The sequence below is a fragment of the Endocarpon pusillum genome (assembly GCF_000464535.1).
Source record: "Endocarpon pusillum Z07020 unplaced genomic scaffold scaffold4303, whole genome shotgun sequence".
NCBI lineage: Eukaryota > Fungi > Ascomycota > Eurotiomycetes > Verrucariales > Verrucariaceae > Endocarpon > Endocarpon pusillum.
This window is the reverse complement of record NW_006916414.1, coordinates 73,854-94,695: the sequence shown is the minus strand read 5'-3', so window position 1 is coordinate 94,695 and position 20,842 is coordinate 73,854. Positions and strand designations below refer to the sequence as shown.

The following is a 20,842-nucleotide window of genomic DNA, read 5'->3' as shown; positions in this document are numbered from 1 at the left end:
AGCAAAGCGCTTGATTAGCCTGTACAACCTCCTCTGGCTACTCTCTTTGCCCCTGGCTTGGGACAATGGGATGCTTCAGTTACTATCGAAAGAATGTCGCTATTTCCTATTATTGCAACGTTCATTACTGATGATAAGTATTGGCTGAGCAGATTTCTGCTTCGCCCTAACTGCCTGCTATACCACCAACCGATTCTTGTCAACTGATTGTCAATTCGATAGATTTATACTCAATCTGTGTCTCGATAAGTACAATCGATTCTTGTGATTATTTCTGCGTTGATGATGGCACTCAGAGAGCAACAAGAGAATCTGCATCTGGGAAATCCTTCCCTGAAATCTCAGTTCGATCTCCTTCGACTGCTCTCTTGCTACCCTGTCGGGGACCTAATATTGTTTTACTCCTTCTATTGGAACGATCATCGCTCTTTCTAGAACTTGCAAGTAACTTTCGCGAGCTTATGAGGACCTACTGCCCGCTCTATGTAATATCGATCTGATGTTATCTAGGTTCGTGGCAGAGCCTTGTAGACTCTGCTCACAGCTGCGCGACAGCGGCGCTTTCATCTCTGGAAGCTTTACTGTACAATATTTTGACCGAACTATATCATAACTCCGATTTGGACATATTTGCTAAGCGTGGCGAGTACGCTAGAGGCCTGGTGAAATTCTTCACCTTGGCCGAGGGATATCACCTAGCTTACACCCGCACAAGCCCTCAATTCACAGAAACAGACAATGGTCTGGATCCTGACGGAATCCACGACCCAAATGCATACGACATCAAGGCGATGCATCGGGTTTGTGACCGTCGCCTACTGTACTGATTGGGGCGTTACACTAATCAGCGATGCCATCGGTTGGAACATATATAGAACCCAGCACAAAATCGAGCCCGGACCTGAAAATACAAATCATTGGAAACTCAGTGATACTTATTGCATCAATTCTGGCCAGATTTTATGCCACAGATGTCGTCAACATAATCACATGGAGCACAGCTTACGCAGTCTTTTTCATGCCGACGTTCGAGGAACACAAAGGCTACATGCTAAAGTCCCTCTCACGCAAGTGCATGCCGGAACGTCTACAAAAAATGGGCTACACGTGGCTGGGAGTTCGAGCAAACTCTATGGCCTGAAGAGGAGATAGCAACTCACTCGATTCGACCGCGGCGCCGGGTAGCTATGATGAAGAGATGGAAAGATGGTATGATGCTTGGAACCAGTTGGAGGCTAGGAAGCAGGGAAAAGAACGAAACAATCACCCAAACTAAGTAAGTATTCCTCCGCTCCAAAACGGATGTGGATTAATCCGGATCCCAAGGATCAACTGACTGGGAAAGCCGGAAGAGGCGCATGAGTAAAGCGCGTTACTGACCAATCAGTCGATATTGAGACGGGCTTGAAAAAGTCAAATCGTTAGACGCCACTTTAGAGTACACAAAAATAGTCGTGGAGTTCGCCAGTAAAAGACTCTGTGATATCTAGTTCGTAGAGGGTTGGAAGAGGTGCGCTATGGAGATCTGATCTGCCAATACGAATTTCATATTTCGCAAATGCAACAATACCAGAAGAGTCTGCATGCTGTGGACGAATGATAGAGACAGCCTTCTATTCCTGCCAACAGAGGTCCTTGCCCATAGCGGAATGTGACCAAACACATTTCCCACCCTATAACGCACCCATACGATCATACCATGGTAGTGATGTTCCGCATCGTCAGATCCAACCGCCCCAAAACCACTCCCCCATATCGCTCGGAGTCGTAGGCAGAAGACACCGCAGCAGCGACAGCGTTTCCTGTAGCGCGCCTACCTTCAACGCCGCTTCCTCAAATCCTTAACCCGATCAGTACTCGGCAATGTGTATCATTCGTTCCTTCTGCAAAATCATGATAGCCACCAGAAACCCAGTGCTTAGTATGAGATCGGGACATCGACCCAGCCGTTATACCATACACGTAGAGTTTTCCTTGCACGGCTCTTCCCGGTCGAATACGCCTGGCTGGGAGAGGCTATGCTACGTTTCTGCTAATTTGGCTGATCTGAGCGTGTGCAGGGTAGATAGTGTCCTTTTTTGCCCCCTCGGATCGAGAATGCGCAATATGTGGTGAGTGGGATTTGCAGAGAAATTCATGGTAGAGTGACACTGTTGCATTGTCATAGGCTGCAAACCAGGCGTCCGATGCGATGGGAAGTGAATAAATAATTTAATTGCGCAGCTTCGGTCACCAAAAAAAATCGTGGGAGTCCGTGGCGTAGCCGTAGTGTAGCTGTAGCCTATCCACTGCATTGACCTTACACAAAGGGGTTTTCCTATACCAGACCTAGCCTGCACGGGGACGCCTGTGCATTTTGGGAAGGTACTAGGTTTTTTGTCCCCTCAAGTCAAGTGTTCGATCCTCAAACTGACCTATCCTTCTACCCTTTTTTGAGTGCAATAGATAGTGAAACTGATGAGTAGGTAATAGCAGACTCATGAAGAACTTTCGTCCTTTTTTCGTTCGGCTTGGAGGGTGCGCAGTCGGGTTGTAGAACCGGAGCGACTGGGTGTGCTTGTTGTTCCCCTTTCTTTGCCAAGACCACAGCTTGCCCTCATGCTTCTCACTTCTGTTCTGACACCCTGTTCTCTCCGTGTGAGAGAAGGAGCAAGCAACATGAAGGCAAGACTTTGCAGCAGTCTTGCAAGCCACAATGCCTTCAGTAATCCCAAGGGTTTGATATGACCATGAGAACAACGCCGGCTTGGGTTTCCTTTGCACACTCCCTCAACCTTTCGAAATCGATAATGACACCCGCTGTGACATCACACCTGGTATCGAATGTACAAAACACCTAACAATCGCCTCAGTGTTCGAGCACTCTCTTCGGTTCGAAGACATCATACGGACTAGGCAAGCTCGAGTTATCTTTTCGTCCTTCTTAGGCAGCGGGGACAGAAGTCCACGGCGTACACTACTTGATGGCTCGCTGATGATACCTGCAACGGCGTCAGCTGAGCTCGACCAGTATGGTCCGATCTGCAGACGAACATGTACCGATCATACTTCATTATATCAATCCTTGACCATTAAGCAACTGGATCGACCCGGTTGTCTCCAATTTCCCTGCATATTGCGATGCTCTTCCAGTCAACCGCTTATCCTCATGTTCATCAGGCATTAGCACACCAAACTCGACCCAGTCTTACGTCTCTTTTAGTCGGGCCCTGACTAAGCATTTTCTTGCCGGCTCAACTTCGGCTCAGCCTCTGCTCAGGCCGCACCGCCACAGCTCAGTCTTAACGTCCTCCGCTCACCCTCGTGCTCAGGCTGCTTATCCTCACCTCACTTGTGCTTCATCCTGATTTTGGGCCCTTATTATCCCCTGTGTCAGTGATTTGGGTTACATACGCTTTGTGGTTTACCGTTCCCCGCAGTTTTGTTACGCTAAACTGCGGGAACGTTAAACTTATATAGGAAGGATACTCAAATCAATGACACACGGGATAGTTCGAATCGCTCGAGGAGTCAAGTCAGGAGTAGAGGATAGATTCGAAGGGTTGTGCTATAGGTCTGCCATACAGTAGGTGGATGACCCATAGTGTTTTCGAGCCTGCGGAGGGATGCCAAGAATGCAGAGTTTTCACCTACACAAACGCGTACGCAGTGCCTGCGAAACAACTGCGCAACGCCTGCGAACCGCCCGCGTTTGTGCGTTGAGTAGATAATTCACTCTCTTGGCGTGATTTGAGTAGGGAGGCGTCAAAACGAGTGCGAAAAGAGGTGCGTTTATTGAGTGAAAGGTAGGTGGTCTTTTAAGAGAGCCCCAACCCTGTTCTGTAGCAAGCTGCCATTCAAGAGTCCACGGACACACTTATGAAACGCATGCACTCCGTAGTTGCTCTTATTGGATGGATCCTAGCTTCTCAATGCTGAAGCAAAGATACTGGTCCACAGCACCACGAAGAGGTGCCCTTCCACGTTAGGGTAGGAGTAGGCTTTAGACGCAGGAATGAACAACATGTTCAGGAGATGGTGTGGAGTTATAAAGTCCTCTGGAGAGTACGGAATATTTCAGAACTAATGAAGTAATCGATTGTAACTATGTTCTGCTAATTTCACAACTTGTTAAGTGCAGACTTCAGGGCTTCGGGCCTTCGGGCTTCAAATCTTAGTAGACTACTTCCGGCGCCCTTGATGAATCATGGTCCACCTCAATTACTAGTGACTTGGAAGCCATCCACTCAAGTCATTATCTATGCTTTTCAGATTGCAAGGCTTCGAGCAGATCTATCAACGGAGTACTCCGTACCGAGTAACTATTTACCTTGAAATTCATCATCGCACTGCACGAAACCATCCTAAAGCGAGCATAGTACATCTGTTCTCATGCATAGCTAATGTAACTCGTTGGCAGGTTAGTCTGATGGGATCTGGATTGCGAAATCCGCTGGCAGCCTGAACAAGGAATTTGTCCAATTATTATGCAGCACCTCCGCCGAAAGCTCTTCGATCATAGACCAGAATAGAGCCTCTACGATGATTTGGTGCAGTTGCAATATTAATTCATGCCTTTAGAGTTCTAGGTGGAAAGACTCCTTGCATAACCAAAATGGTCCCGGAATCAATGCACTAGCCTAAATTGGCGGGAAGCACGCCAATAATTTCAACAGTCTCCGCGGGAATTCTAGGGTTACACAGCGCCCAATCTGCTAACCGCGTTTGCCCGCGAGGCCCATATTTAATAGATGCAAGGCGCTAAGATACGTTGCACTAGAGCACAAAACGACATCAAGCAAGATTTGATCTCCTTAAACCAACCTCCAAAGAAAGAAGATGAGGACTTTAAAAGAGCCGAAAGATGTCTCGGCGGCAATGTTTTTGCAGTCGACCTATGAGCGTTGTTAATTGTGGTTTTGATGATGATAAAAAGGCTCGAGTTGAGTGCGGAACGGGGTCTTGGACAGAGAGAAGTGCACGTCAGAGGAGAAATTATATGGCATGACAGAAGAAGTGAGATCAAGGAGTGAGCAATGTGGCCTTTCGTGGCACAAGAGTCTTTTATCTCGTTCTGGCTATCGATTTCGGATGACGGTCAGTCATAGCGCCAACTTGGACCGAGTATCGAATTCATAGAGGCCATAAGTGAGCCCAGCTTCGCAAAAAATGGTCTTTCCAAGTTGCTGTGTCTCCTCAAAGCCTATCGGTGAGCTCTAGTCATATCCCGGCAAGCTTTCCACCATTACTTCTTGTTATTCCTCTTCGAAGACAATCCATCTGCAGACTGCATCCACAACTTCGGTCACCACAACGGCGCCCACACTGTTCCAAACGCCAGTCTTCATCGATTCGGACTCCCATAGTGTCATTGGAGTCAGTGCAGCAAGCAGAGACTGCTGTTGGCGAAGGTTGTCCCGGGTGACAGCACTGGCAGCAAGTCTTCGTGGCTCCGCGAACCCCGATCGGTCAACAAGAACCAGACGTTTGCTCGTGATAGGATGGGGCAAGTTCCGAGCGAGTAAGTTGCCTTCAGGAGCATCATTATAGCTGGGATCTGAAATGTGCCCAGTGTTGCTCTGTGTAGCCTTGAAGGTGTGCTTCGACGCCTCTTCCTGACTGCCGTTGTTATTGCCCGTGTGCTTTGGCTCAGAAATCTTTGTTTTGCGGCCGTCTTGGAGAGTCGATTGATCCATTATGTGAATCAATATGGAACTATTAGAGTTTCTCAAGTAAGCTTGGATCATCTCGATGTGGGGTTCTCCGACAATGACCATACATTTAGTAATAAGCAGCAGTAACCGAGGCGGGAAGACGAGGAACAGCAGACTTGATACTCACCTTGAAGGCTACTCACACGTGTGGAACAAGGCTACTCGTTCAAGAAAAGTGCTACTTTAACGAGCAATATGAAGTGAAGAATTGAGAGAAGAGCCGTCTTAAGGAATATGAAAGGAGCGAAGGGTTTTGGTCTTGTCTCGATCTGCGATCGTCTGCATGGTGACCTGTCAAGATATAATTGCCCCTTTCGGTAAGCTCACAGTTGCTTTCAACCATCCACCTATGAGACTGCTGTGAACAGGATCTTGAAAGCTTTTCGACTCTGCATTGTCTTGCTGCCGTTGCTAAGTCAAGGCTTGCTGCAGCGCCAGATCCTTCTGCCCTTCTCGCAAATACTTTGCAAGGGAGCTGGGAGAGTCTGTTAACCACAGAGGCAGTCAAGTCGACGCTACGTGAAACTTCTTGTCTTGTCGACCAATAGATCGCGTGAAGCCAGACGCCTCAATAATACGCGCTAAGTCAAAAGGGGAAATTCAGTTGAAACGGTGTTGTCGAAACCTGCATAGCACGGCTTGGCTGTCAGAGCCTTCCCTCGAGCACAATCATATAAAACTCTCATATTCTGCTCCGACGCCTTTTGCGTCCATCCACGCCGCTTCTGCCTTCTGTCTCAACCTAGTAGCATACTTGAGATTTGCTATGGACAATTTCAAGAGCTGGACAGCAGAGTCGGATTATGCAGATAGGATATCGCCGCAGCAATGGAACAAGCTTAAGGTCGAGTTGCAGAGAATGCAAGCCGAAGGGAAAGAAGTACAAAACATGGTTGCCGTTCTTAGGGGAAAGTATGGATTGATGGCCAAGTAAGTACACCTTAGTGCCTTCCGCTACAGTTCGGTTGGTGCAGCCCCAGCCAAGCTTTTCTCGTTCCCTACTACTATGGCTCTACTTGATGATATGGATGCTAATGGAGCACTTCTTTGCCTTAGGCCCATCCAAATTGAGAGACGACTCAAGTCTTGGGGACCACTCGCAGGTGGAGTCAATGCCTTGCATACTTCGCAACAGAACACCATACATCAGGCAGGAACGCCTGCAACAAGTTCTCGGCGAGACCAATCTGCCACGAACGCAGAGAACTACGCTCGGGAAAGCGAGGACATTCTAGAGATCGAGAATCAGCCTCAACTTCTTCGTGATCGGCCTGCATATTCCAACCAGAAAGACATGCCCACAGGCCATCAAACGCATTGGGAGGAACTCAGATCTTTGGAACCAATCTCGGTTGTCAGTCCAAAGACCAGGTCCGATCTCCTCAAAGGCGTCGGTCCTCTTTCGCAGGCGGAGCAAGCTTGCCTCGCTGACTTGTTCGAAAAGATCCCATTGGGACAATTTGATAACCCGTCAAAAGCCGGCTTGGGTAATTTTAGCCCAGAGCGTCGGTATCTAAAGAACATTCTACCATATCTGCGCGGGTATATGCCGGAGCTGCTTGAATCTATTCAGCATCCAAAACGGCCCGTTTGCAATGAGAGCAAACATACGACGCCTCTTTCCGAGACTTGCAACCCAAGCGACCTGGTGCACGACGGGATTCTGCCGCAGCATGGGATCAGAGACAGTTTTGCTGGGAAGCAAGACCTGGAGCTAACTGATGGATATGACCACCACGGAAACAACAATCGCGCCAAACGCGTGTGGGACAGCCATTCGTCAACACAGGCGGATTCACCAAAACCGATTGGTCCTAATAAGCGGCGTGTGGCCCCTCAACGACAACAAATAAGATGCACTTCACCGGTATTTTTCACAACAGCTAGAACTTCTACTAGTGTCATGGCTGGCGCGAAATCCATTCAGCAGCGCCAAAGACGTCGCTACTCGTTTCATCTAGGCGAAAACAAAGAAAATGAGGCCCCCGAACCATCTGATTTTATGAAGAGACGACATTCCGCAAGCTCGATGAGCTTTAGACGGATAACGGGAATGGCCTCTTGCTCGGGGGAGAGTTCTTATGCTGTCAGTGACATAGTATTGGATGAGCTGAGGGTAGATGCTAGCAATGTGATTGCAGGCTTGGCGAATTTTGTTCCGACGCCCACGCCCAACTCCCTGGCTGTGGAGATGGATCTGTTAGGCATTGCCGTAGAGGATTGAGAAGAGGACCGCTGACGATACATATGATATCACGAGAAGAATGCCTTGTGTGCTCGCGTAGTCCGTTACACATACTTTTAATCTCCATAGAGATCAGATGGCCAATTCATCTGGCGACCAGCTATTATAAAATCATACCAAAAAATTTCGAATTGATGTACCACAACTTGAATAGGTTTTCTGTCTATAAGTTCCAATGCTATCTAGCTTCATACTAGTGACGACTCAATTCTGAAGCTGTGTCTGTCCTCAGACTTAATAGTTCAGAATTGAAAGGGTCTAAAATAAGTTTTGATTAAACCTTGAGATACTAGTCCTCTAATGCCGCCTCTTTCCTTGCTGCTGTTCTTACATCTAAATTAAGCAAATTTCGAGAACTCCTCGCTAGGCTCCTATTTTGGTTGTGCTCTCTTCGTATCCCTTTAGTCTTTGGTATATTCAAGTATGGTCCGTTGTTACCCACTGACAAGGTGGCAACCTTAGCTGAGACAGATTGAAGGGCAAGTGTACGCAAGTAATAGGGGCCGGAAATTGGGACCCAGCAACCTGAAGGGTACGAAATTGGGCTCTCTAAGCTAGAAGAGTGGCCCAGAATATGGCCTCTATAGGGAGCTCAGGGTAGAACTTAGTCGATGCTCAGGGCTGCTCAGGCTCGGAATAGCCTTGCACAGCCACAGCTCAGGGCTGCTTATTCATCGCTTAGGTTGCAGTCACCCGTGCTCAGGTCTCAAAGCGGAAATGGAATCTGGAGCGGTCAAGATTGGTGTGCGAGTATTGTGGCATTTGCACAGCTTGCGGCTGGCATCGCCTAGAACAAGTGGTCGTCGAAGCCTAAGATACTGTCGATGGGAGGCCATTCTATTGTCGTGGGAAAGCTACCGATTGAAACCAGAAATGTCCGTTTTGTCAGTGATGCTTACATCCTGTGCACATAATGCCAGCTTGACGCAACGCGTGACTTTGTGCTGTACGCGTCGACGGTAGCTCTGCTTTGAACGCGAGTTTCGTGGGATACATCGATTCGGTGGCACCTTGCTAAGCTGAAAAGGGTGGCGAATTCACTACCCTAGCTTAGTCGTTAGATTGAATTACAGGGTTATACATCAAGCATCAAGCTTGATGCCGCAGCACTGACAACAAGAAATTGATGACCGGGTCGGTTGTTCTTCAGAGATACAGCCTTTTCAATTTAGAGAGCAGGTCTACATTTCCATGTGATGGCTGCTGTCACACACGTGGAAGGTATCATAGACCTTTGCACCACCCTTCCAGATCACATTAGATAGGATCGCTTAGTGGCGGCGAAAGTTGGCTGGCAATATCGCGTCAAGTGAGGAGATGACCGTTTGGCTCGAAGGACGCAGAAGGGGACCTTTGTCAAGGACATCGACCTATTGGCATCTCCTGATTTATGACACGTCATGCACATAGCCTGGAGATCCTATGAACTGTCCTACCGATTTGATTCACCACCGTCGGAGCTCTGGCGCTCTACCAATGCCGGAGTTTGCCTCGCGCAATCCGACAGCCAGACCTGTGCGCGCAGCTTGAATTTGGCTCCTTTTGTTGAGTCTCTTGAATCTCTGGCGAGCCAGGAGGTTTCCGAGTGTGGCACATGCCGTTGAGCTTGAAAGGTGAAACGTGGTCAGAGGTGAGTGAGTGCCAAAATTGGCCAGTTTTCTACATTTTTACTCACCATTGTGCGCCTGCGTTTGATTGGTCAATTTCTAGCGTAATTTCGGAGCAAATTTGTAGAAAGAGTGTTAATTTTCTACAGAAGCGCAGGCTCAGCCGCAAGCTATCTGCTGCAGGCGCCTTGGCGCACTACCACAACAAAATTTCGTCGTACCCTACAGCGAACTGGTACGTCTGTCTACGCTCTCAACGCCTTGATGGATTGAACAACGTGCTTTTCCATTTTATCTCATAGACTGTTCGGTATGAAAGGTCAATATTCCAGTCTACTATTAGTATAAATGAATAATCTTCTCTTGGCGGGGATTGAACGGCCCTCGCAACTGGGGGCATAGATTACGATCACTTCTGACATTCAAATATTTGAGCAATCAATCTGGGTGAAAATTTCCAAAAGCAACGTGACTAGATAGTATAATATATCAATCTTTCATAGGGCGCCAAAGGATATAGCTTTTGGTCCGAAAAGGCATCATACCGTTACGACCTAGCCACCAGCAGTGCCATACGAGGCTCATCAACATAATAGCAAGAGGCACCGACTCCTTACATGCTTCTCGAACACTGTTCATGTCCTACTTTCACTATGCAATAATCTGTGCCAGTGCCCAACGCAGCCCGAGGATTTGTACTTCTGTATCTCAATGACTGCACCAGTCATTCGATTACCAAAATTCGAATTTCCTCCGCCTGAAAGTGGTGCCATAGGCGATGAACTGTCGCCGTACTTGCCGACGTCTGAATTCCATATCAATCATCGGTCTTGGGGCAATCACTGTATTAATGAAAACATGGTCAGGTCTCCCTTGACCTTTCTTGAATCTCCAATCATTGTTCAGAATCAGTGCTGCGAGGAGCACTTGGGTCTTGTTGACGGCAAAGCAGCAACTCGGAGATGCATGGATACCATGACCAACAGACAAGCTTTTAGGCCTGGTGGTCATAGCTTGGTACTTGTTCACGTCGCCCTCATTAGATCTTCATTTCTCGAATCTTCATCACGATGATTAGCACCAGGAGATTGACCGGTATAAGTACATGGCGAGTGTCTTTTGGCTTGAAGCCATTAAATTTGTCAGGATCCTTTCATAATGAAGTGTCGTGATTGATGTTCTAGGCAGCAATAGCGATAAGCGCCCCCTTTAGCAGAGAAGTCCCACCCGAAAGCAGGAGATCCGAAGTAACTTTTTAGCCCATATCGACTTTACAGAGAGTATCAGCAAGACGCGTATGGATAGCTGTGGCAGACGACAAAGCAAAGAAATGAGGATTAAGTAAGTTTGCAGGATCCACTCTTTGTGTCTTGCAAAACAAAGAATCAAGTTTTCGTAGTTTGTTTGTTGCATTCTCCGTCAAGACTCCATCTTCTTCCGCCAGTATCGTTTCCAACTGCGTGAGTAGGGGCTCCACATGCTCTGGGTACGCAACAAAATCGTACACAGCATAGCAGGCATTCATAAGAGAAGAATTTTGTCAAGTACACTGTTACTCCAATATCCTTTTCAATGGCTCTCATTCAACGATTGTTCTAGCTGGGAGAAGGGGTACGATGATTTGCTGGCAAAAAGAGGTCAACGCCGACTGTACAGGGCCATCAAATTGCTTATGGATGAACACGACATCACCGTGCTGGAAGCAATAGGTACGGCGCGCCAGGCGATCATCGAGTACGAAAGGCAGTCACCCAAGAGAAAAATGGTTAGCCATGGGACCTAAGAATGGGAATAGGTGCGGTTTGTGGAGAACGCGGGGTTTTGGTGGTTGCGGACAGCATGTATTGGCACTCCTCGGCTCCTGGATATAATAACTTCAAGGGCGTCAATATCTGCTGCCTGATCTGTACAATCAGCGCACAGGTTCTGGACCAGAGAAGGAGTGGGTGGTGGAAATGGTGGCGTAAAATGATGAGGGCGATTGAAGACTGGCGGAATTTAGCTTGCTTCATAACTTGCTCGCTTCGACCCACTGCAGTGGGACTCGCCTTACATGGGGTTACGCCAAGAATGTGCACAACTTCAAGTAAGTTATGGAACACACAGTATTAGTACTAAGTAGTACTAGTGGTATGCAAGTCTGGCCGAGGTGAGCATGTTTTGAGGTTGCTCACTGAGATAGACATTCGAACCAGAGCAGATTATTACCACTCTAATTATGCCAGTTGGTTAGTAATGATATGTTCTATCTGTGGAGACTTGAACTTGTGCAGCAGGCCCCGCTGCGTGATGACTTTCTTCCAGATGAGGCAAAATTATAAAGTGTCTGGACCATACCATCTTCCTCTTGCTTCTCCCCTGGTTTGACCCTGGTTTGACCCTGGTTCAACATAGTGATAGTGTATCCCCGCTGTCGTTCTGTTTTTCTATCTTACATCCATCTCAGTCACCGCCATGCTGCTTCCCATTATTCTCGTATCGTTGTCGTTGTCGGTGCCATCCCTGGCTCATTTCAGCCTCGTGTAAGTCTCCCTAGGCCGTCAATTCAAGGCTGCCTTCTGACAGAGGCTTCCATTCCAGAAGCCCATACTGGAGAGGTAACTCGTATCCAACGCAGTGGGAGAGACCATGTACGTTTTCGCAACGACATCTTGCATCACTGAACAGCTATTGACCAGGATGCCGGCTTCCAGGTGGTGGAGTAAACCAATCCATATCCGACACCAATCGAACCGAATGGCCGCTGGACGGAGGTTCGGTGGTCTTCAGGGGTAGCCATCCTTGGGCCTATACATTCGTCAATCTCGGCATCGGCGGCGATAACACCACCAACTTCAACATCACCCTTGTTGACGGCTTCAACCAGACTGGCAATGGCACGTTTTGCTTTCCGAGGATCACTCTTCCAGCGGATCTGCAAGTCAGCGATGGCACGAATGCTAGTATTCAAGTTGTCCAAGTGAACGAGCACGGGTCGTCGTTGTACAACGTAAGCTCCGGGTTCAGAGTCTCCGCATTCCCTGTGATTGTTTCTGATGACCCTTAGTGTGCCGATATCACCTTTTCCACGGATGCTCGCACATTGGGAGCAGACGAATGTTCCAACTCAACTGGGGTCGGTGGATACTTCTTTGACGCACAACCAGCTACCAGCTCAACACAGTCAGGTGCGGCTGCAACTGCAACGGGCGCAGGAAATAGACTCAGAGTGATGGCTGGCTTGACAGTGTTAGCAGTACCAGCATCACTGGCACTTCTGATGATGTAGCTGCACATATTGGTTGGGAGAGGCCAGCTACAGGTCTTTGCCTGTAAAGAGCAGAACTCATGAGCTCAAGCATTTAACCTTTACATTATCGTCAAGTTTGCTTGAGTACCTACATTTTCTCAGCAGCTTTCCAACGTTAAGGCTGGAAGGAAGCCTTGGCCATCACTACCTTAGTAGTTCTAAACACCCTCTTACAGAGCATGTGCTCCGCACGTTACCAGCGCATAGAGAAGAACGTCATCAACGGGCCCGATTGCTCGCTCTCAGAGCGGCTCTTGATTGGTGTGGCCAGATTGAAAGGGTCCTAGTCGTTTGTAAGAGAATGGCACATATTTTGTTCACGGAGATGACTAATAGCACCGATAATGCAAAGATTAGACCCCGCATAGGCAAAGATAAGTCGTGACCAGAGAAGGGCCAACAAGGCAGTGTGGAGTGGCCAGCATTTGTGGATAGTACTAGTTTTCCGGAGATCCTTGGTGGTCTTGGCACTCCATCGCTCGCAAAACGGTCCGGAGGTTCCCTGGCATTTCTTTCTCACTTGATGCTGCTACCATATGCAAAATAAAATCAATTTGAACTTGAGAGTATTTGTAGTGCTAGAATTCTGGACTTACACTTTGCAGGAAACCCATAACGTCGTGTTCGTGCCTTGGATATTAACATCATGACTTCGGAAAGCGGGAAGCGAAAAAGACCGAGTAAGCCAGTTTTCTTTCTCATGCAGCGAGCTGCCGATAGGTTAGGAAAGCACGATACCAACAACACCAATCCTGGCTGGAGATGTCTCGCAAATATCAGACAAATAACTCAAGTCTACTGACTGACTCGGACCTTCAAATAGGAACCCAGTCCCTACCTCCTCCAGAATTGCCCCGCCTCGTCGCCGAGCAGCATGTGCCCATCAGCGCAACCGACAAGGACACTCAGAGGTTGATTGTTGTACTTTCGAATGCGAGTCTGGAAACATATCGTGCTTCTCATGGTGGCAGAACAGGCGGACGTGATGAAAAATTCTCCCTCCTGAACAGTGATGAGCATATTGGTGTAATGCGAAAGATGAATCGTGATATTAGTGATGCTCGGCCAGACATTACACACCAGGTCAGGATTGCCATGAGCCCAATGACCTGTGTGTCCTGCTGCAGCTAACTCTGGCCTGGTGGTAGTGTCTGTTGACTCTCCTTGATTCTCCGGTGAACAAAGCAGGAAGGCTGCAAATCTACATCCATACCGCCAAGGGTGTACTCATCGAAGTCAGCCCTACCGTGCGAATTCCGCGTACATTCAAAAGATTTGCAGGGCTTATGGTCCAACTGCTTCATAAACTCTCGATCCGTTCAACAAACTCACAGGAGAAACTTCTAAAAGTCATCAAGAATCCCATAACCGATCATCTGCCACCTAACTGTCGGAAAGTCACGCTTAGCTTTGACGCCGAAGTTGTCCGGGTAAGAGACTATGTCCAGAGCCTAGGAGAACGAGAAAGCATCTGTGTTTTTGTTGGAGCCATGGCCAAAGGCAAGGACGACTTCGCAGATGCTTTCAAAGACGAGTCCATCAGCATCAGCAACTATAGCCTGAGCGCGAGTGTTGCGTGTAGTAAATTCTGTCATGCGGCTGAGGACGTATGGGACATTATCTGAAACTGGAGATATGTCAGTGATCATCTCTGTTGATCTGAAAAGCGGTTTGTCTTTCTTTCAAAAAGCGTCTCCTAGTACCACGATCATAACATCGGGGCATCTATTGGAAACGGATTTTCATAATGAGGTTTGTTGAAGGGTTTGTTTTTGCAACCAAAACATATACCATTCAACATAGTCCCACTCTTCTTACATCGACTTGTCTTATTCCCAAGCCTTCAATGGATTCTCTTTGTCTTTCTCCATGATGCTACTACACACGCTCCGTTGAGGCCACTTAGAGGCGTATGATGTACAGACACCGCACTCAACCGCTATCGCGCCTCGATTCTGTCAGTGGATGGCCGCTACAAAGCGTTCATAGGAGGAAAATGCGCCGTTAAAGTTAACCCCTTCCGCCAGGTACTGATGAAGCATCGAATCATCGGCAACATTGTGTCCTCATACTTTCGCTACTAGTTGCGCGCTTACCTACCCTTCACGAAGTGACTGAAATCTGCTTCACTCCGATCATCTTGAACGAAGCTACTAATGTCAACTAAGTTACTATTTTGCCAAAGGAAGAGGACTCATTTGCTCGATTGCTCGATTTAGATCTTGGCGATGGGTGATAAAGCTGCATGAGCGCCCAATAACCCCTGCACACCTGCTGCAGGCCGCCCACTCGGCTTAATCTTAGTCAGACAACCACGTCAATCCTTTCTACCACTCATTGCAATTCTTGACCCATGCCCCAGGATTGGATCTACACGACGTGGCATCCTGTCAGCTAACTTCTTCTCAACATGTATTCAGGTCGATGCCCTGGTCTCTAGACCTCACTACCTCTTCGAGCACGATCAGCCTCTCGGATTTCAGAAACCAGTATCCGTACTATCATGTCTGTTGGATCTGCTTCGTGTAGGTGCCGATGTTACCCTATTCGAGCCGAAAGGTACGAGAATATTCCGGCAGTAGTGGCTTCACATAGATACCAATCATCGGAGTGTGGTCGTTGGCCTGTTTGCCATCCGTCCAGCCGCTCTTAATGATGCAAACGACAGTCATTCCTGTATGGCCAGAAGTCTACTCCAAGCAAACTAGCGACAATGTTGAGATTAGTGGTACCTGATGGTATGTCCTGATTTACGTCGGTTTTAAGGCATGCACACGATCACTGGGCAGTTTTATTAACGCCACGAGGATTCGACTTTCTGTCCAGGCGGTCGCATCGGTCCCAGATTTTCATGAAATATTGCTGCTATACATATACCCTTTCTTCATAACTCATTATCTTTCCTTTTTCAATTGAACCTCAGCCTCAATCGTATCAATCGTTCTTAGAAGATTGAGCTTTAGAATACTTTACATTACCTCTTGTCATCCACGTCCTGATTTATTTCGATACGCCGTTCAAGGGTATCTTATCAAGCAAATTATTTTCCCTCCTTAATTCCACAATGCCTTCCTCGATCACGCTTACTGTGTCCCATCTGCCGACATCTACCTCGTTCTTTTTGTCTGCCCTACAGCCACTCAACTACGCATATCGTGGACGCAGTGACAACACCATTGGCTTTGGCTCTACATTGCATCCATCGGCTCCGCCAGACTTCTGGATCACACAAGAGATACCAGGCGTTCCTGCTGGAGCTGCACACATTGCTTTCGAGGCTCCTTCGACGACCGCCGTGCAGCATTTCTTCACGGCTGCTCTCAAAGCAGGAGGCAAGATCCATGGGGAGCCTGCAGTCAGGGATGAGAGTGGATACTACTCGGCAGCAATCATCGATTTCGACGGGAATTCCATCGAGGCAGTCTTTCGTCCAAGCAATTCAGATGACAAGGAGAACGACGTCAAATCAACGGTGTCTTCCAAGGCTATGACCAAAGCTGTGTCAGAGGTCAGAAGCCAAGCCTCTCGGGCTCCTCCTTCTGTAGTGGAGTCCTGCATTTCTCGCTCTGCCCTGCCTAGTGAAGCTCCTACACCGGCTCGAAAGACACCCAGCGACATGGTTGAAGGAATCGTATCTGTGGCTAATGTGGCCCGCAACTTGGTACAAAGCGTCAGTGGTTCTCAACCATCTCAACCTCATCCAACTGGGAACGGTGACGGCAATGTCATTTTCGGGACTCTGCTTGGGGTTGCCGCTGGTGCAGCTCTTCACTATGCTTTTAGCCATGACAAAGACACAAAAACTCGTCCAGGATTATATGCTCGTAGTGCTACGGAGCCCACGATGCCCGTTCACCACGAACCCTACGGTCAACTCGAAGGTCCCAAGTACATTACTTTAGAAGATAACGACTATGCATCAACCATTCGTCCCAACCACAGCACAGCCGGCTCCTACCGCAATAGCGTCGAAAGCCAGAGAGTCTACGCCACAGGCTTCGGCATCGGCTCCATCGCTCCCAGCAAAGCATCGAAAGCTAGCCAGCGTACGAGCACTCCAAAAATGATCGAGGCGCCTCCATTAGCACCACCATCTACAATACATCACGCTCCTCAGTCTCAAATCTCTCGATCTTCGTCGCATCATAACCAAGCTCCTTCGATGTCACCATCACACGCTTCACGTCCATCGACAACGCGGCGCGCTTCGGAAAGAAGCAACGCCGAACCACCAGTCACCACGGCGACATCCCGCCACATACTCCGTACCACCTCCGAATCTCAAATCCACCGCACATCAACCTACCCGCCTCCGTCCGCTGCCGCCACATCACGCACCCTCACGGCTACATTACGCCCAACCCCACTCTCAGAAGCCAATCTCGCACGCGTAACCAGCGCTTCCACAGCACCGCCTCCTCCTCCTCCAAGCCTACCCCTCTCTTTGCATTCAAAGAACAAGGAACCAGAACCTTACCCGATCGACCTCGATGGGAGAAGCAGGGCCAGTAAGAGCAGGAGTAAGTCGGGCAGTAGGCATGGGAGTAAGCATGGCAGCAGCAGTAAGGCTGCGGGCAGTACAAGTAGCAGGAAAAAGATGGAGTTGGAGGTTACGCCGGAGGATAGTGTGAGTCAGGTTAGCAGTGTGAGGAGTGCTAGCACGGTGAGGCACAGAAGTCGGAAATAGTATCGGTCAACTTGAAGGGAGCGTGTGGCTCTGATGGGTCTGCGTGGAAGAGGGAAAGGGTATGGCCAAGGTTGATGTATGAGTAAAGTGGAATTGTATACAACCAGGGCTTACTGAACTAGTCAGCTTTTAATAATCGTTGAACATATTACAGGTATTAACTTATTAAGAACTACCCAGTCAGTTAAGCGACCTATCTCTACAATAATCCGCGCAGACCTTGGTCCAGAACAATATGGCTGATACGCCCAGATTCAAGAAGCCTTGCCGGTGATCCTCTGCCCACAACGCAGAAATGTTGCACCAAGAGTGTCTGTAGACATCGCACAGGCAGCTAGCCTCTATTGCCCATTCATCAGAAGGCGGCCTTGAATAATGCATAAAGCATCAATCCAGAGGTACCTCACGCCTAGGGATCGGGTGACATCAATAGCATCTTGAAATGTTTTGGAAAGCTCGGTCAGCCGAATGCTCTTCTCGAACTTTTTTGGTGTTGCCGGTTTCGTGTCTCAAAAAAATTTTGCCGAGGCCCCGCGGTGACTGAGGGTTATGTATTTGTATTTTCGAATTACTAAGTCCGTGGTGATTCAGAGTGTGCACAAATTGTCTTTTCACGGAGCCCGCATCAAGCAGTCGTGTTGGGAGAAGTCTTTCCGAAGAGGCCGTGATTGCAAATAGCGTGGCCGCCAGTACATTTTCTGATCCAACCGCACGCGAGTTTCAGATACTTACTCGGAGACGCTTGGGACCGTTCAAGATGTTCAGTGCAGTGCACGGTTGAATAATTTTTCGGAGGCCCAACATCAGATATGAACTTTATTACTCTGTACAGAGTACAGAGTCGAACATCAAAAGTCATTAATATCGCTGAAACTAGAGTGCCACTAGCACTCTTGATCTAAGCTTCAGTGTAACATAAAAATTGTGCTACAAGGGTAGAGCCCTAGAGCTATTGCTATAACCCCCTTTTTCCTTAGACCTGTAAGGCCCTCTTTTAGGCTACTCAAGGTGGCTCAGAGGTCTGTGTCAGTTAAGCTTCAGCTATTCCCTCTGATCATCTTTGCGACCCTACTGACTACTGGCACTGTGCTAGCACAAGAAAAGCTAGCTTTCATTAATTCTAGTTAGTTAGCGTATATTAATGACTTTTGATGCACAACTCCGTATCTCAGTCAATCTAGTTTGAAAATAATAAAGGCGGAGATTGATTCATGCAAGGTTGCTACTTTCTGGAAGATTTAGGAACAAATAGATCCATTACTGTGCTTGGCCTTTAAATAACATTGCAAGATGAGCCAGCATCTCTCAGATATTGCGCCGTCCTTCTGCCTGCCACGGTGTTCCAAGAACGCGTCATCTCGGCCTCAGAGACCACCTGTGGACTTTGCTTTGCGCATCAAAGGCCTGATTTCCATCGAGCTCCGCGATTTCGGGCTGGCTTGCGTCTTTCGAGGATGAGGACCATTCCACGTTAATGGCGGCATGGTCTCTACTAATGATGCCGTCCTTGCTCAGTGTCTGAAACTTCAAGTCCGCTGGTCCGATGAGTACCTGCAAGTCGAATTCTGCCCGGAGGTATTGAGGCCGAGCATTGTACCAATGGCGATTCTTCAGCTTCATGTCTTGGGGAAGTGACGATTCCACCTTGCACACGCGCTGGGCCCCGGATTTATTTAAGCTTGTCGGCAACAGGTCAGCGGGGAGAGTCGACATGACAACCTCCGTATTCCAGAGCTGATGTTCCCGACCAGGTTGCACCTTCATAGAGTAGTGCTGTTTCACTCCCTGCTGAACTGACACCTTTTGGCCCTGTCCACAGTTACTGCTGGCCCAAATCTTGCACAAGACTCCACTCACCTGAACCATAAACCAATCGATCTGGTTTTCCACCCAGCATTTTTGATCTCTAGGATCGACACTAACTGGCTCGTTGAAGTGTATGTTCGGGTCATACGCCCGACGGACCACAACACCATATGAATTTCGACAATACCTCTCTTTGTAAACCACACGATCGTCTTTGATTTGCTGGACTCGATCGAGGACTAATCCGTGGCAAACTGCCAGCTGTGGTTTTGGGGTCTTCAGTACCTGCATGTGTTGTGCATTTGAAAAGCGAGCCGTGGCTGCTTGATAGTGTTCTCTCAGCTTCATCTGCAGATATGGCGAGCTTCCCAGGCCACCGGAAAGGATGAGGTATGTTATTGTCTCTTGAGGGTTCGTCTTCTGAAGGATTGCCAGTTGTTCATCGATCAAGTTTATGATTTTGGATATCTGATCATCGAAAACTTTTTGTAGTTCATCTTTCGTTATGATCATCTGTGAGTCTTCAATGTGGGCTATTTCTAAGTTTGTGCCGTAGGCCAGACCGGGAACTGGAAGTCGAAGGGATGGTAGATCCATTGCCTCGTCACCAAGGTTGCACTTGAAACTCTCAAATCTCGAACTCTCCCGCAGCATTCTAAACGCAACTGCTTCTGGCTCTGCCGGGAGGTAGTGTCTGATCCATCTGAGGCGCTCAGCAATCAGCTTCTCCACTCGAAAGTCGATCAGCGTTGACCCGATCGCTCTGCCCTCTACCCATGACAGAGGTTCGAGCTCTGTCTGCCCTACTCCTGAAGACACCACTTTCAAAATGTTGACGTCGGAAGTGCCTCCACCTGCGTCGCAAACAAGGAACACATCGCCTTCTTCATAATGCTGCTTCGAGGCATACACAGCTGCTGCCTCAGCCTCCGTTAAGGCGATTTCAATGGTATGTTTAGAACTTTCACCACCGAACCCAGCGTTACGGATTAGTTGCTCTGTTTCGGCAATCATGGCAGGATTCTTCCAGGTCGTCGGGACGCTGAATCTGAACTCGACATGTTTTGATGCGAATTTAGGGATGGTGTCGCTCAAATGGCGGGTAACGGCACGATAGACACATGAGAGATAGTCTGTGAACCACGTTCTGGCTTCTCGGAAGGACGGTGCTCCTTCATACGGATCTTGAAAATCTGGATCGAGGTAAAGCTTGAACAATTCCTCACATCGCTGGTTGTTCAAATTCAAGCTAGCATCGACCATGAACCCCCAAGCTCCCACTTGGCCGGTGGCATCATAGCTGATCTTGGAGTCTACCTTATCGGCGATGCCTCCACGAGGGTTTCCCGGCCAGTTTTGTATCGTCTCCGGTCTCATCCACTCTGGTCCGGCCGAATATGCGACTCCCGTACCTGCTCTTTGTTACTGCGTACCCTCTTTGGACTAGTCTTTCCAGGCTCACTCGTCATCCCGAAATCAACACCGACAACCACATCTGGCATAGACATCCTCCTG

At 48.4% G+C, this 20,842-nt stretch overlaps 5 protein-coding genes across 5 annotated transcripts; 3 read left to right on the top strand and 2 right to left on the bottom strand.

Annotated features, from left to right (window-relative positions):
- Positions 1 to 5,234: 5,234 nt before the first annotated feature.
- EPUS_05089 (uncharacterized protein) lies at positions 5,235 to 5,675 on the bottom strand (the record flags this gene model as incomplete). The annotated part of the gene is made up of 1 exon (XM_007805412.1): positions 5,235 to 5,675. One exon carries the CDS (start codon positions 5,673 to 5,675, stop codon positions 5,235 to 5,237), a length of 441 nt encoding a protein of 146 aa, XP_007803603.1.
- Positions 5,676 to 6,699: 1,024 nt separating this feature from the next.
- On the top strand, positions 6,700 to 7,917 carry EPUS_05088 (uncharacterized protein; the record flags this gene model as incomplete). The annotated part of the gene is made up of 1 exon (XM_007805411.1): positions 6,700 to 7,917. One exon carries the CDS (start codon positions 6,700 to 6,702, stop codon positions 7,915 to 7,917), a length of 1,218 nt encoding a protein of 405 aa, XP_007803602.1.
- A 4,082-nt stretch (positions 7,918 to 11,999) lies between these two features.
- EPUS_05087 (uncharacterized protein) lies at positions 12,000 to 14,459 on the top strand (the record flags this gene model as incomplete). Its single annotated transcript, XM_007805410.1, has 6 exons — positions 12,000 to 12,067; positions 12,126 to 12,175; positions 12,239 to 12,534; positions 12,592 to 12,712; positions 13,658 to 13,917; positions 13,983 to 14,459. 6 exons carry the CDS (start codon positions 12,000 to 12,002, stop codon positions 14,457 to 14,459), a joined length of 1,272 nt encoding a protein of 423 aa, XP_007803601.1.
- Positions 14,460 to 15,898: 1,439 nt separating this feature from the next.
- Positions 15,899 to 17,521, top strand: EPUS_05086 (uncharacterized protein; the record flags this gene model as incomplete). Its single annotated transcript, XM_007805409.1, has 1 exon — positions 15,899 to 17,521. The coding sequence occupies one exon, from the start codon at positions 15,899 to 15,901 to the stop codon at positions 17,519 to 17,521; it is 1,623 nt and encodes a 540-aa protein (XP_007803600.1).
- Positions 17,522 to 18,874: 1,353 nt separating this feature from the next.
- EPUS_05085 (uncharacterized protein) lies at positions 18,875 to 20,704 on the bottom strand (the record flags this gene model as incomplete). The annotated part of the gene is made up of 1 exon (XM_007805408.1): positions 18,875 to 20,704. The coding sequence occupies one exon, from the start codon at positions 20,702 to 20,704 to the stop codon at positions 18,875 to 18,877; it is 1,830 nt and encodes a 609-aa protein (XP_007803599.1).
- Between the last annotated feature and the right edge of the window lie 138 nt (positions 20,705 to 20,842).